The sequence below is a fragment of the Canis aureus genome, chromosome 5, assembly GCF_053574225.1.
Source record: "Canis aureus isolate CA01 chromosome 5, VMU_Caureus_v.1.0, whole genome shotgun sequence".
Lineage (NCBI taxonomy): Eukaryota > Metazoa > Chordata > Mammalia > Carnivora > Canidae > Canis > Canis aureus.
Genome location: NC_135615.1, coordinates 59,470,406 through 59,485,059, shown reverse-complemented (window position 1 = coordinate 59,485,059; position 14,654 = coordinate 59,470,406). Strand labels below are relative to the sequence as shown.

At 55.6% G+C, this 14,654-nt stretch overlaps 1 protein-coding gene across 6 annotated transcripts in view; it reads right to left on the bottom strand.

Annotated features, from left to right (window-relative positions):
- The window catches only part of KIFC3 (kinesin family member C3), a 37,978-nt gene extending 23,531 nt beyond the window's left edge, over positions 1-14,447 (bottom strand). The window contains exons 1-4 of one of the 6 annotated variants that reach the window (XM_077898291.1): positions 14,324-14,447; positions 10,045-10,249; positions 6,992-7,134; positions 2,156-2,279 (exon numbers count right to left, since the gene is read on the bottom strand). In XM_077898291.1, coding sequence (XP_077754417.1) covers positions 2,156-2,279; positions 6,992-7,134; positions 10,045-10,210 — 433 coding nt within the window. In that variant the 5' untranslated portion in view covers positions 10,211-10,249; positions 14,324-14,447. Of the gene's footprint in view, positions 1-2,155; positions 2,280-6,991; positions 7,135-9,240; positions 9,358-9,937; positions 9,996-10,044; positions 10,250-14,323 lie in introns of those variants that run through there. The other 5 variants (XM_077898293.1, XM_077898297.1, XM_077898290.1 and 2 more) reach the window with 5 other exon arrangements.
- Between the last annotated feature and the right edge of the window lie 207 nt (positions 14,448-14,654).

Below are 14,654 nucleotides of genomic sequence, written 5' to 3'. Positions count from 1 at the left end.
AATGGTCACCATCTCTGCAGTAGCAGAGCTGGTGAGGAGCTGGGGTGTGTGGGCATGGGCAGAGGGGAGGGTGTAAGGGCAGGAGATTTGCCTCTCCCCCCAGGTCACCCAAACGGAGACCTGGCCAAAGCCCCAGGAGGCAGAAAGTAGCATCCAAGAATTTAGTGTGACAAGAAGCACCTGCTAGCTCCAAGCCTCCACTCTGAGGGCAGCCGGGCTTCTGGGTGCCCCCACACTGCATCTCAGAGGCACAGCTGTGAGGCAGGACTCCTGGGGGCTCCCAGACTCTGCACCTGAAGTCACACACCCTACTGGCAACTTCGACCCACCAGGACACAGCAAGTGTGCTCACTGAGACTTCTGAGAAGCCAAAATATAGCTTCCGGGCTGGGTGGGGTATCTCACTCAGCCCTGTCCGCAGCAGGGGAGACCCTGAGAAGTCTCAGGTCTGGCTCTCGAGAGAGCAGGCGAAGCACAGACAGGCTGGCTTTTCCCTTTCTCCCAATCCCTTGGAATAGCTGCGACTCGAGATGCTCCAGGGAGCTGGAGCCAGTACATCACCGGCTGGCTAGGGGCCCTGGCCATGTGGCCTGCATGTGACACAGCATGCGCATCACACACAGTGGGCCAAGCTTTTGCTATCTGTTCTAGAGAGAGTGAGGTCAGATGGATGCTTCCAGGCCTGCACACGGGGCTGCCATGAGCAGCATGTGACCAGCATGGCCCTCAGCCCTTTGCAGCCTGCCACGGTGTGGTGGGGAGCATACTAGACTCCAGGTCCCCGGAGCTAGTTCTGCCATTTAAGAGACAGGAGGGTGGGGCCCTTGGGGTCCTCCTTTGTGAAATGGGGACACTGGTCCTTGCCCTAAGAGGCAACTGTGTAAAAGGAGCCTGGAATCCATGAATGTCACCCAAGAGGCTACAGGGCTAGGATGAGACATGGAATAGTTTTTCTCATCTAGGACATGGAAAAGGTTCTGAGACACCCTGGAGCCCACACAGGGGTTCATCCTGACCTCAGCACAGGAGCCCAGCCAGGGGAGCTGAAACGGGGCCTGGAGAGCACTTGAGCACTTGCTAAGGGAGAAGAGTCCTTGAAGAAGCCAATAAGGAAGGTCAAAGGAGGAGGGACAGGTGAGACCAGAGGCGCACGTGAGGACGAGGGACCGAATGGGCCTTGGCGCTGAGGAGGCAGCATGCCTCGTAGTAGGCAAGTCAGCACAAGTTCTCAAGGGATGGTGCCTCAGAGACCCTGCCTGCACCCTGCCCCTCAGGGCACTCAGGCTCAGGCACCCCGGCCCCACTAACCAGACTCCGTCTCACTCATGACAGGAGCTGGTCTCTCTCTTCTCCACAAAGTAGGAGAGCCGATCTGACTGGCTGGCCGGTGCACCCCTGCCTATGGCCTATGTGCCCACACTTCGGCCAGCCCCTGGCACCTGCCCCCCAATGCCAGCCAGAAGACTGCAGCTCTGGGACAGCCCCAGAGGACGCAGTAGCTCCTTCACCACACAGCAAGATCACAAATATAAATCAACCCCTGGTGATGGGAGGAAGCAAACAAGCAAAGACCAGCTGCTTCTTCTTCCAGTGTTCTTGGCCATCCCCTTGGGTTCCTTGAGGCTGCCTTTTCTCAACTACTGCTGGGGCTCGGGCTTCCCGCTAGGGAACCCCACGCAGGGGGCCCATAGAATCTTCCAGAACCAGTCATCCTGGACAGAGAAGAATGGAGCCACCAACTCCACTCTCCCAGCCTTGGGGCAGCAGAGTGAGGTCCTATCCTAGAGCTTCTGGGTCCCTGATGGATCCACAGATAAACGGGAGGGGTTCAGGCCTCTCTCTACAGGTCGTGGCATCTTTGAGGCTGCCACCCTTGGCCTGCTTTTGGCAGGCACTGGAGAAAAGACAAAAAGCAGCAAAATTCAACCGCAACCCACAAGGGCCACAGCCTCTGATCACCAGGAAGGGGGAACCCCTGGAGTAGGGATGGGCAGCCTGGGGTCCCCGAGTTCCATGTCGAGGTGGCCAGGACTCGGCTGGGCCACCTGCAGGGGAAGAGACGGTGTGTGAGGACAGCTCAAATGCCACAGCAGCCTCCCCTCCAGGGCCAGCTTTAGCAAGGGCCGTTCCAGGTTGGCGGGCAGACCTCCTTTACCTGTTTTCTCTACATTCATGCTGCCACCGGCTTCGTGGGCCTCCCGGGCCCGCCTGGGGGCCGGCGCCTGCCTCTTCGAGAGCTTCTCTTCCTTCGTCCCCTGACTCTTGTCCAGCAGGGCTTGCTGCCAAGACACAACCAGAATCCTCACGTGAAGGGGACTGCAGTGGGGAAGGACCCCCTTGAGGCTAAGGATCCTGTGCTCCTGGAGCTGGTGAGCCCCCTGGGCCCAGGGATCCGTCCCTCGCTGTGTGAGTGGGTGAGGACAATAAGGCATGGGGTCTGGAAGAAATGTGCCCACAAGACAGCAGCAGTGCGTCTTCTTGGCCCCCATTAGCAGCCAGGCATCTGCACCAGGGAAGAAAGTTCTTGGGCACCTAGAAGGTCTCACATGAAGCTCACTGGGCTGTCCCTGCAGACTCTGTGGGGTTGGAGCCACCTGTGCAGTGGGCTGCCTGCTTTAGGTCCCACCATTCACAGGGCTGTCCAGCCCCACCGGGCACATGGCAATCTCAGGGTAACTCCCCCCATGATGTCGACTGCCCCCACCGACAGATGGCACCAGCTCAGAACTGCCAAGGGCGGGGCACACAGATCCATACAACCAGGGGAAGGCTACACCCCTGACCCCCATGTCCTGGTCACAGAGAAACCAGGGGCTGAGGTAGAACAGACCAGCAGACAGGCAGGGAGGGTCGGGGAAGGACAGAAAGAGTCACCCAGGGAAAATCACCTGCAGCTCACATAGAAAGACATACAAAGCAAGCCACAGAACCACATGTATAGTGCAATTCCACTTGACAATAAGAGAAATAAAACAGGCCTCCTCTGGGAGGTGAGGTGATGCAGCAGTTAGGAGAACGTGCATCATTCAAACTTTTAGGCGAGGAAAAATGAAACCGGACTATGAGAATGTGGGAAATAGGGAAAGGAGTCTTCATATTTCATTTTGAACCTTTCCTTGGCATTGCATTTTCAGCCTTATAACCATCTACAGTGTTCTGTTTTGTTTTTTATGGTCAACAAAAAATAATCTGGGAAGGGGGATTATAGACATTTTTTTTTTAATTTTTAAGTTTTATTTATTTAAGTAATCTCTACACCCAACATGGGGCTCCAACTACTGACCCTGAGATCCAGAGTCACATGCTCTTCTGACTGAGCCAGGCAGGCACCCCTACAGACACATTTTTGCCTCCTGTATTTGAAACAAAAGACAAATACTCTGAGAGAGGCAAACTCCCTTACACTGTTGGTGGGAATGCAAGCTGGTACAGCCACTCTGGAAAATAGAATGAAGGTTCCTCAAGAAGTTCAAAATAGAACTATTCTACCACCCAGCAATTGCACTACTGAGTATTTACCCAAAGGTTCCAAACATATCGATCTGAAGGGGCACCTGCACCCCAATGCTTATAGCAGGAATGTCCACAACAGCCAAAATATGGAAAGAGCCCAGATGCCCATCAACAGATGAAGGGATAAAGAAGTTGTGGGATATATATATACAATGGAATACTACTCTGCCATCAAAAAACATGAAATCTTGCCATTTGCAACAACATGGATAGAACTAGAGGGTATTATGCTAAGGGAGATAAGTCGATCAGAGAAAGACAATTATCATATGATTTCACTCATGTGGAATTTAAGAAACAAAACAGAGGAGCATACAGAAAGGGAGAGAAAAATAAAATAAGATGAAATCAGAGAGGGAGACAAACCATGAGAGACTTTTAACTCTGGGAAACAAACGGAGGGTTGCTGGAGGGGAGGGGGGTGAGGGGATGGGGTAACTGGGTGATGGGCATTAAGGAGGGCATGTGATCTAATGAGCACTGGATGTTATACACAGTTCCTGATGAATCAGGGAACTCTACCTCTGAAACTAATAATATACTGTATGATGCTTAATTGGATTTAAATAAAATTAAATTAAAATTAAAAAATAAATAAAAGAATGCTCTGAGTGTAGAGTCAGAAAGGGCTGGGTGTGAAGCCTTGGCTATGCCTTGTGTGAGCTGTGTGGCTCTGGGTGAGTTACCTTTCTTCCCTGAAGCTTCATTTTTACCCATTCTTTTTTTTTTTTTAAGATTTTATTTATGTATTCATGAGAGACACAGAGAGAGAGAGAGAGAGAGAGAGAGAGAGAGAGAGGCAGAGGGAAAAGCAGGCTCCATGCAGGGAGCCTGACGTGGGACTCAATCCAGGGTCTCCAGGATCACGCCCTGGGCTGAAGGCTGAGCCACCTGTGCTGCCCTTTTTCCCCATTCTTAAAATAGAAATGATAATGGCCACCTGATGCAGCTGGTGTGGACGGTAACATCGGGAACTTGTGCAAAGTTCTCAAAGCGTCTGGCGCACAGAAAGAGCTCAATATCGGGTAGCCATTAGCATTATATTATTTCTGTACTCCTCCTTCTTGTTGTTTTTTTACTTTTGTAACCCCAAACCCAACAGAAAAGCCATACCAGCAGCCTCATTGTTCACCATCTCTGACTCCCTCTCTCTCTTGACTTCACATTCTGCTTGAGAAGGGAGGGTGGCAAGCACCAGGTCTCACATGTAGGAAACAACCCCCCCCCCAACAACTTTATTTTGTCCCCACCCTCTGACCAACTGCCACACCATCACGAGCAGGCTTGTCAGCGGTGGCAGCAATGGCAGCAGCTGGAAGTTTCCAATTGCCGACCGGAGCAAAGGTTATGCTATTTCTGGCCTGTTGGCCAAGCCACAGGAAGGGCAGCCGGGCCCCCAGGGCGGGGAGGGGGGTGCTGGGAATTTCTGCAGCACTTCCCAAGGGAGCATCTCAGGTTTTAACACTTGGGAGGCTGGGGCAGGGAGGAGGTTCACTAAGCCTACTATGCCACCCCACAGTGCCTGGGTCCCTCCTTCAGCCCCCACGTCCCTCACCTCGAAGCACCTAGAAACATAATGGAACTTCATGAAGGCCCAGGAGGACACGAACATGGAAACTGCTTGCTGACAGGAGCTTCTCAGAGATTCTCAGCAGATCTGCTGACCCCAGGACTCAGCAGCAACCACAACCCAACACCCCATAATCAAAATGCAAGAACAGAGCCACCGCCCAACTCAAGGCAGCCGGTTTCTGACCACCTCCCAAGTTAACTACCCAGGGCTCAAGGCAGAGGGAAAAAAATGGGTTCTCCAGTTTCTTTAACTGTTCCCACACCAGACCTGCTTTTCTTGCAAATCCTAAGATAAAAGAAGGACCGTTTGGTTCAGTTTGCACATGAACCACACAAGAAGCACCGAGAAAAGCCTTGGAGCCCAAGACTGGCCCTGAAGCAACACGAAGCCCTGGGCCATGTTCAGATTGGACTCGGGACTCGGGGCCCCATGCCGCCTGGGCCCAGAACGTTCAACTGCATGAGGGAGGATATACCCTCAAAGGGAACCTGGGTTTCCTGCACTCCATCCTGCCCCCCGTTTGCCCATGTCCCTTCAAAGTAAGCCTGTCGTGTACAATCTTTTTTGGGCAGGAGCCTTCGCAACAGTCCCAAATAACTCTGGTCCTTCATCCCACGTCATTGTGTCAATGTCCTTGCCCACTTTGCCTTCACACTTTTGTGATCATTTGATTATTCTCTGGCACCTCGGCCAGAATATCAGCTCTATATCTCTGCTTTGTTATGGGCTAGCACCGGGCCCATAAATATGTTAACAAATGTATCCATTAAAAAGTACAGCGCCCTAACATTGCTCCAAGCCATAGCTGAGTGGATGCATAGCTATTCAAGGAGCTCATTGCAATCAGAAATAATAGGGGACCAGTTAGATGATTTATGGTAAACCCCAAAGTAGATGATTTTGTAGCAGTTTAAAGGAATGAGGTAGATCTCTGTATATTGACATGCATAAAGAAATCAAGATTTAAGTTGAGGGAAAGAGCTAGTCACAAAACAGTATGTACCAATAAATAACAAAATTGTATAAATATAATTCAGTGGTTACATAGGACAAATACATAAACACCTAACTCTTGTGGATTTCTTAAAGATATAGGGATATAGGAGGCGTTCAGTGTCCAGACACTGTTCCATGCCCGAGCGATTCTTTACACCATGTTAGAAAGCTTGTCGTGTTTAGCTCTGCAGATCCCGGCTTGCTGTGTGATCAGTAGCACGTGACTTGACCTCTCTGAGCCTCCATTACTTCACGCATACGTCTCAAATAAAACAGTTACTGTGGCTTGAGATTGTTGAGCACTGAGGTGAGATATATAACACATGGCACCAGTGCCTGGTACAACATCCACGTTCAATAAATCATAGTTATTGTTACTAACATTATGTATTCTATGACCAAATGCACAAATATACGTAAATTTGTCTTTAGAAAGTCATTTAGTGATAACTGCAAGAGGAAAGAATCAAAGTTTTAGCAAAACCCTCTGTCTAGCTTTGGATTCCCACATTAAATAGGAAATACAAATATTGCCCCATGGACAAACATGCTTGAGTGTGAGTGGGGATTAACAGCTACCCCAAACCTGTTTTCCTAATAGCCTCTCAGTGAAGGTCCCACATTTCTGACTTTAACACCTCAGCCAGGGTGTGGCTGAAAAGTCTCTGTCATCTCCTGTGAGATTTTCCCGGAGATAACCTAATAAAGCAAATTGCTCCATCCACACAGGCTCAGGGCAGATGTGCCATGAGGAGCTTAGCAAAAAGGCACAAGGCAGGTCCCCGGCTCTCTCTCCGTGCTCCTTCCCCAGAGAGCCTGCCAGTGACCCAGCTGCAGCAGCTCAGAGGGCTAAGTAAGGTGCACCGGCCTGGCTCGGCCCCTCACCTTTCTGAAGGCCCCAGTGCTTACCTGTACGGTCAGGTAGAGCCTGTGGGGGCTCCCAGGGCCGGCCCAGTCCACACTGAGGGCTCGACACTGAGCTAGGGCTGGGCGAGCTGCACTTCGGGCTCCGGAGTCCTCGTCACTGCTGATCGGGGTGTCTTTTCCACGCCCTGTTCCAGGACAGAGAATGCAGGTAAGATGCTAGGCCCCTGGCTGAAGGCTGGTGGCCAGGACCACTGACTAGGGCCGTGGCAAAGCTCCGCTTCCCCACATGCTGGGCCAGCCCGGGCGCGGCCAGGAGGGACTCACACGCCCTCACATGCCTGACCTACTCGGAGGGAAGGCCTGGCACCAGGCAGGAGCTGTGCTCCCTTCTTCCCAAAAGCCACCCCAAGCTTCCCTTTGGGAAGGCACCGGAAGCTTCTGGGGTACATGTGTTCCCCACCCTCCACAGTGGCTTTTGGGCTGACACTTGCTCATGAACTCCCTCTCCAGAGAGTAGCAAAGGGAAGCCGATGCCAACCTGGCTGCACTAAACTTCACAGGAGGAGCACCCCAGGGCTGTGGCTTTATTACCAAGGCCGCCTCTAGGTGGCAATTTCTCCCCTGACTTCATAAAGACCAACGCCATGCTGGGTGGCCTGGTCCCAGCAGCCTCCAAAAGCATATTCAGCACCAGCTAAAGTGCATCCCCTCGAGCCTCTGACCCACTGCCTCCCTCACTGGACAGGGGAGAGAGATGATCATGGTATGGACATCCCATGCACCCACTTCAACCCCCACCACAGCCTGCAGGGTAGCATGGGATGGGAATGAGTACAGCCTCATGGGGGTGTGACAATATCCTGAGTGCCAGCAGCCGGCCAAGTGCTTACTGCCCTGCCTGTTCCTCAGTTTCCTTTATCAATAACATGGGGATAAGGAACCAAGCTCATAGTACTGTGCTGAGGGTTACATGGAATGACACACCTAAAATGCTCACTCTCCACCAGGCACACAGAAACTGGCCATATGTGCAGGCCATTAGGACCACGACCGGGGAGGGTTAAAACCGTGCCCAGGGTCACACTGAGCCAGTCCTGCAATCCCATGGGCTAACTCACCCTCTGCCTATACCTCCCAAGACAGAGGCAAGAGTCGGGGTGGGGGCTGAGGGGCTAGGAGTGACAAGCTGGCTGAAGCCCTACTCACTGTTAGGCACTCTGCTTAGCATTTCACACGATTTCATTTGACCTTTGTCTTAAATTTTAAAAGCAGATAAGCCTGTATGGTCATATAATCTTCATGATACTCATTTAATAGACCAATATGCATGCCCACATATACAAGATCGGAAGGAACTACATAAGATGTTCACTAACAAGCTTATAGGTGATTTTTATTTTCTTTTTTATACTTTTCTGGGTTTTATTTTTTTATTTTTTCTAGTTTTCCAAGGGAACATATTTTGTCTTCTGCTTGTTTTTTTTTTCTTTGTCTTGTTTTTTTTGTTTAACCAGAAAAGTAATACTCATTCATATTACATATGTAATCCTTAGGACAACCATGTGGAGTAGAGACCGTCTTCATCCCCCTCCAGATGACTCAGGCTACCTGACCCAAAAGCCTATGCTTTTCCCAGAGGCCCCCAGTGCCATCCCCAGCCTCACTGTCCCCTGCAGAGACACTTTGGAGGGTATCACTCTGGTGCCCACCAGTGGCACAAATGTGGTGGGAGAGGAGACGGAACAGGAGTCTGCTGTGTACCCTTTCTAGGCCTCAGTTTCCCCTTCTGTGTACCAGGGGGGCTTGGATCTGATAGCCAGAGGAACTCTGCTAGCTCAGACAGGCTGGTAATCTAAACCTCTTTCTCTAGGTCAGGAACAACAGACAGCAAGCGTCTGATGACATCTGGACTGAAGACCCTCTCTCCCTCCACACTTCCAGATAGATTTGCCCAAGCTCACCTCAGGAGGCAGTCGTGGGGCAACTGCCCAGACCCAACGACAACCCAGCCCACAGGCAAATCAGAGGTGCCGCTCACTTATTGGCCTGTGAGGCACCAGGGGACGCGACCCAGAAAGGAGAGCTGGTGTTGACAGCATCCCAGGCGGGCTCCTTCACTGCCCCCACCTGCTGTGGGCCACCCTGCGGGAGCCGCCCCACATAGCACCTGAAACCCGGCTCAGGGCACCCACACTCTGCCGGCGCCGCGGCTCCTCGCGCCCCCAGCGGTCTGACCCGCCGCGATCAGGTGTCCGCGCCGCACGGGGCACCGGGGCAGCCACTTCACCTACCTTGTTTACCAGCTGCGGGCACAAACCGGAGCGAGACTGCGAGCTGGGCGGGGGACCAAGGACGCGCCCCCGCCCGCCCCCCGCTCGGCGGCCGCGCCGGGGTCTAACTCGGCGCCCGGGACGTCTCTCCACCGGCGGGAGCGCGGGGCAGGAGCGGCGGGGCAGGACGCCGGGCAGGAGAGCGGGGCAGGAGCGCGGGGCAGGAGCGCGGGGCAGGACGCCGGGCAGGAGCGCGGGGCGGGACGCCGGGCAGGTCGCGGGGCGGGACGCTGGGCAGAAGCGCGGGGCAGGAGCGCGGGGCAGGACGCCGGGCAGGTCGCGGGGCAGGACGCCGGGCAGGAGCGCGGGGCAGGACGCCGGGCAGGAGCGCGGGGCAGGAGCGCGGGGCAGGAGCACCGGGCAGGACGCGGGGCAGGGCGCGGGGCAGGAGCGCGGGGCAGGTCGCGGGGCAGGAGCACCGGGCAGGAGCACCGGGCAGGAGCACCGGGCAGGACGCCGGGCAGGACGCCGGGCAGGAGCGCGGGGCAGGTCGCGGGGCAGGAGCACCGGGCAGGAGCACCGGGCAGGACGCCGGGCAGGACGCCGGGCAGGAGCACCGGGCAGGACGCCGGGCAGGACGCCGGGCAGGAGCGCCGGCGAGATTGGCGCCCCGACTCCCACTCGGCCGGCCCGCGGGCTGCCGGCACCCTGTAATTACCTGACAGCCCTGACCGAGCCTAGGAACTTGCGAGAGAGCCCGGCCCCATCGCTGCTATCTGGAGGAAGGAAGGGAAATAAAGAGGCATTTTAAAAATGCGGACTCACCAGTTCTCAACCTCCCCGGGCCGGTGTATGGGAAAGGGCGGGCGGCCGGGCCGGCGGGGGCGGGGCGAGCCATCCCCGGCTCGGGCGCGCGGGCCCGGCCCACTCTCCACAGGCCGCGCAGCGAGGGCGTGGCTCCCAGGTTCCACGGCCGGCGAGACGGGACCATGGCCCGGGGCTCAGCGGCCTCCTCGGGGCGCCGGGCGGCCTGCGGACAGAACGGGGAGGCGAGGCTGAGCCGGCGACCGACGACACCTGGGTGGCAGCTCGGAGGGAGCCCGCCGCCTGCAACAGGGTCACTATACCCGCAGCGGCAGCCCCCCGCCCCCCGCAGCGATCCTTGGCCTTGCGCGATCCAACACAGCCCCTCACCATTTCAGGGGGCTTTTTCCCAAGTAGGGAAGCTCAGAAGTGGGTGAAGAGACCACCCGGTGTGTCAGCTGCACCCTGCGGAGACCTCCCATCTCAGCCCCTCGGCTGGAAGCCTGGCAGCCTGAAGATGCGCCAGGTCACAGCCCCACACACAGGACGCACAGGTCGACAGCAACTCTAATCAGACGGGGCCTGACTGTGGCCAGTGACACAGTGGCTTATATAGATCAAATTCTCTTAAAGTCCACTCATTCTATTCAACTAGCCTTCACTCTGTGCCTACAACTTGGCAGGCAGTAAGATACAAAGATTCATTGCTTCTTCATTTAATAATTATTTATCCAGTGTCTATTTTGTGCCAGGCACCTGCCAGGGGTCCTCTTTGATCAGGAGAGATAGGGCCTCAAAGCTCCCTGTCAGGAGGGAGGTAAGCACTTCAACAAACCTTCACAATCAGAACAGGATGCAGGGAGGCACCAGGTGGTATGGGAGAATGAAGTTGGGGGTGGGGAGCACCGGCCTGGATAGAACACCCCTGCCTCGTGTGGTGGGTTAAGCCTCTGACTCTTGGTTGTGTCATGATCTCAGGGTCATGAGACCAAACCCCGCATGGGGCCCTATGCTCAGCACAGAGCCTGCTTGAGATTCTCTTTCCCTCTCCCTCTGCCCCTCTTGCTTGTGCTCTCTAAAATAATGAAACAAATATTTAAAAAAAGAAAGAAAGAAAGAAAGAAAGAAAGAAAGAAAGCTGCGTAGGTTTCTCATGAACTGAGCAGATGAAGAGAACAGACTTTAAGTATTCCTTACACACATCTTTATTGAACACCTATCATGTGTAAAGCAGCTGTGAGGGCATTTAAGTACCAAGCTACAGTCCCAGACTCAGACAGTGATGCTATTAACAGAAGCAGCCAAGTCAGCTCAGAGAGGCAATGTGGAATTTGCTTTTGGCTTTAAAATGGACTTTGAGGCACCCAAGAACTTCCTAATGGTGCTACCTGGGTTGCAGATTGCTTTCCACCAGACAGTAGAGATTACCTATTCGAACAGTGTCCAATCCCCCCGACTCTCTATGGCTCTCCATGGCAGGTGCGTGTGCGTGCACATTCATCTGTGCAGCCCTATACCAACCAGCCTGGAGCTGGAACAACACCCACACCAAACCCCTGGCAATGCCTTGATAGGTGAATGCCCTGAAATAAGCGTTCCCTGAACGCTTGGAAAAGAACTGAAGCTTGGAAAAGAACAGGTCTGGAGACTCAGAGCGGGGAGGGTCCCAATGCCACAGACAAGGATATAATCACCAAAAGTAACCAAGGATAGAGCTCACTCTGGGTGGTAAGGAACGTTGGGAGGACAGTCATAGGTGGCAACAACACTAGGCAGGTGCAGAGTCCTCTGCACCTCTGACTGGATGGCAAGTAGGAAGGAGAGGATGGTCAGTTCCCAGTGAACAATGCCGTGGAGAGGTCAAACTAGAAGAAAGTCCTGGAGGCTCTGAAAGGGAGCGAGCACATTAATGGAGCCGGGCAGAGGAGAGAGCTGAGTAGGCCCAAGAGGTGGGTAGGGTGAAAGGAAGCCAATGCTTCCTTCTCTGTGGGGAAGTTTGGCCAGGATAAGGAGGGGAGGCTGAATTGAGAGGATGTGGTGTGTAGAATAGGAGAGATCTGAGCTTGCTGGGTCGACAGGGCCAGGAATGATTGAAGCATGGAGAGGCAAAAGAAGTCAGAGTGCAGGGATGGGTAGCAGAAGATCTGGTGACCAAAGTTCACGGAGCTGAGCCCTGGATGGATGCCAGGCTTACTGGCTAGGGAGTCGTGCTCTCTGCCTTCCCTGACTGAGGAAGACAGCTCAGAGGACACTTCTGGGTACAGTGCTACTGGACTGTGGGCCAAAGGACGAGGAGAAAGCTAATCCAAATACGAGGGCCAGCTCCACTGAGGAACGAAGATGGACCAGTGTGGAACAGAGGGAGGCTGGGGGAACAGCCAGATGCCCTTTTCTCCAGGTTGCTTGACACAGAGCTGGACACATGCCAACCCCAAAGACCAGCTGGCCTAACGGGGCAAAGAGGGAGAGAACCAGGTTCCACCTGCATACCAAGCTCCTGGAAAAGTGAGATGGGCATTAAAGGTGGATTCCACATTTGAGGGAGAAGACTGTTAAGGAGATCAGCTAAGTCCGAGAGACAGGGACCGGAGGAGACAATACTCCTGCGGCTTTCTGGAAGGGAAGTCGGAGAGGCAGCCAGGAAGATAGCAGGAAGAAAGAGGAAGGGTGTGTGCAAGATCCTGAAGAGGAAAAAGCAGCTGAATTTAGTAGCCAGGAGGGTGGGAAAGTCAAAAGTATTCAGGACTCAAATAAGTCCAAGGCTGAGGCTTCTACCAACATAGGACTCACGGGGTGGGACAAAGGGGACATGTAGTGGAGTGGCTATAACCAAAAGCTGGTTCCGACCCAGCTCTGCCACTTACTGGAGTGTGACCTTGGGAAAATTACTTTGCCTCTCTGTGCCTCATTATCCCCATCTGAAAAAAGGGAGAACTCCACATTAAAGGGTTGGCGTAAGAATTAGACAATGCATATATAAAGTGTCCAGAACAATGATGGCATATAAAAGGAACTCAAATTTTTTATTTTTCAGGGATCTCCCTCCTTCCAGTGGTGTGTGAATGCAGAGGGGCTGGCCTGGCAAGGGGGACAGATTTGCCCCTCTTTGTCTACGCCACAGCCATAGCTGCAGCCCCCCCCCCCCCGCTCTCTCCCCCAGACCAGGGATATTGCAATGATTGAGGGACAAGATTTGACAACTGCCCAGATACTGCTTCTGAGGAGGGCTTAGTCCCCCTGGGAGAGAAGGTCAGGGAGGTTGGACCGGAGCTAGGCTCTCCCCTGCACACAGTCACACCTCCTGGGTCTTCCAGGACAACGCGGCCCTCAAAACCTCTGCTCCCCTAAGAATAGCAGAACTCATCACCCTATGTCCCTAAAGTCCAGTCACTGCAAATACAAGGCCCCATTTGGAGGCTGCATTCCTTGCAAATGACTTTCCCAACCAAGGAGATAGCTACTTTATCAAGGGCATAGGAAGTGCGCCTGGGCAAGGAGAGGTGCTCCATCGGCCTGGGCCAGGGGAGGGTGAAAGGTCCGGGACAGCCAAGACCCACAACCTTGAGACAGATATGCTGGGGGTTGGGGGCGTACTTGAGAATTTCAGCTTCCTCTTTAAAACCTCCCAGGGCCAGGCCCTTCACTGCGCCAGAGTTCTCCTCTAACTCACAACAGGGGGTTGAAGGAGGTGGCCTCTGGCTCACCCTCCCCCCTGGGGTCCCCCTCCCCCCCGCTGCCGCTGTCACTGGCTCAATTTCCTTCTGCCCGGGAGGGCACTGGCCCAGGCCCTCCTTCAGCCTCGGGGCGGGCCTACCCACCCCTGCCCTGTGAGGGGGGAAGCGCACAGCCCAGGGAACCTACGCGGTGGGAGGGCTCGAAACTGCAGCCTTCAAGGGATCCCTGGGGGTGCGGAGGGTCTCTGCAAGCGGAGGGGGAGGCCCTGATGGACACGCGGCTGCCGGGTCGGTTCCGGCTCTCCCGGGGCCCAAGAGATCGGAAGGGGTTCCCGAGGCTGCTGCGACCCCGGGGGACGTGCCGCCCCAAGCCGTGCGGCGGGGCAAGGTCCTCGGCTCCGGCCGGACGGCGCGGGGGCGGCGGGCGAGCGCGGGGCTGCTTCTCCGCGGCCCGGCCTTCCCCGCGCCCCGCGCCCCGCGCCCCGCGCCCCGCGCCCCGCGGCGGTCCGGGCAGCCGAGGGGGGTCCCGCGGGCAGGGCGGGCCCGGACGCGGGGCCGGCACCCGGGCAGGGCGGACCCCCGAGAGCCCAGCCCGCCTCCCCCGCCCGCCCGGGTCCCCGACTCACCGGCCTGGCGGAGGCAGGATCCCGGCGTCGCCGCAGAGCCCGGGGCTCGGCCCGGCCCGGCCCGCCGGCGGGAGGCAGCTCCACGCCGCCGCCTCCTCGGCCCGCCCCGCTCCCGCCCCTCCCGCACACTTTCCACAGGAAATGATTAACTCGGGCCGCGGCGCGTTCCCATGGCAACCGGCTCCGGCAGGGCGGGGTCGGCGGCGCGCGCGCTCCCGCGCACCCTCCCGCGCGCGCCCCCTGCTCACCCGCGGGGCCGCTGACCCGAGGCCTCCCCGCCCGGGGGTTCCCGCTGGGCCCCGGGGCGCACGCCCGGCACACGCCTTGCACA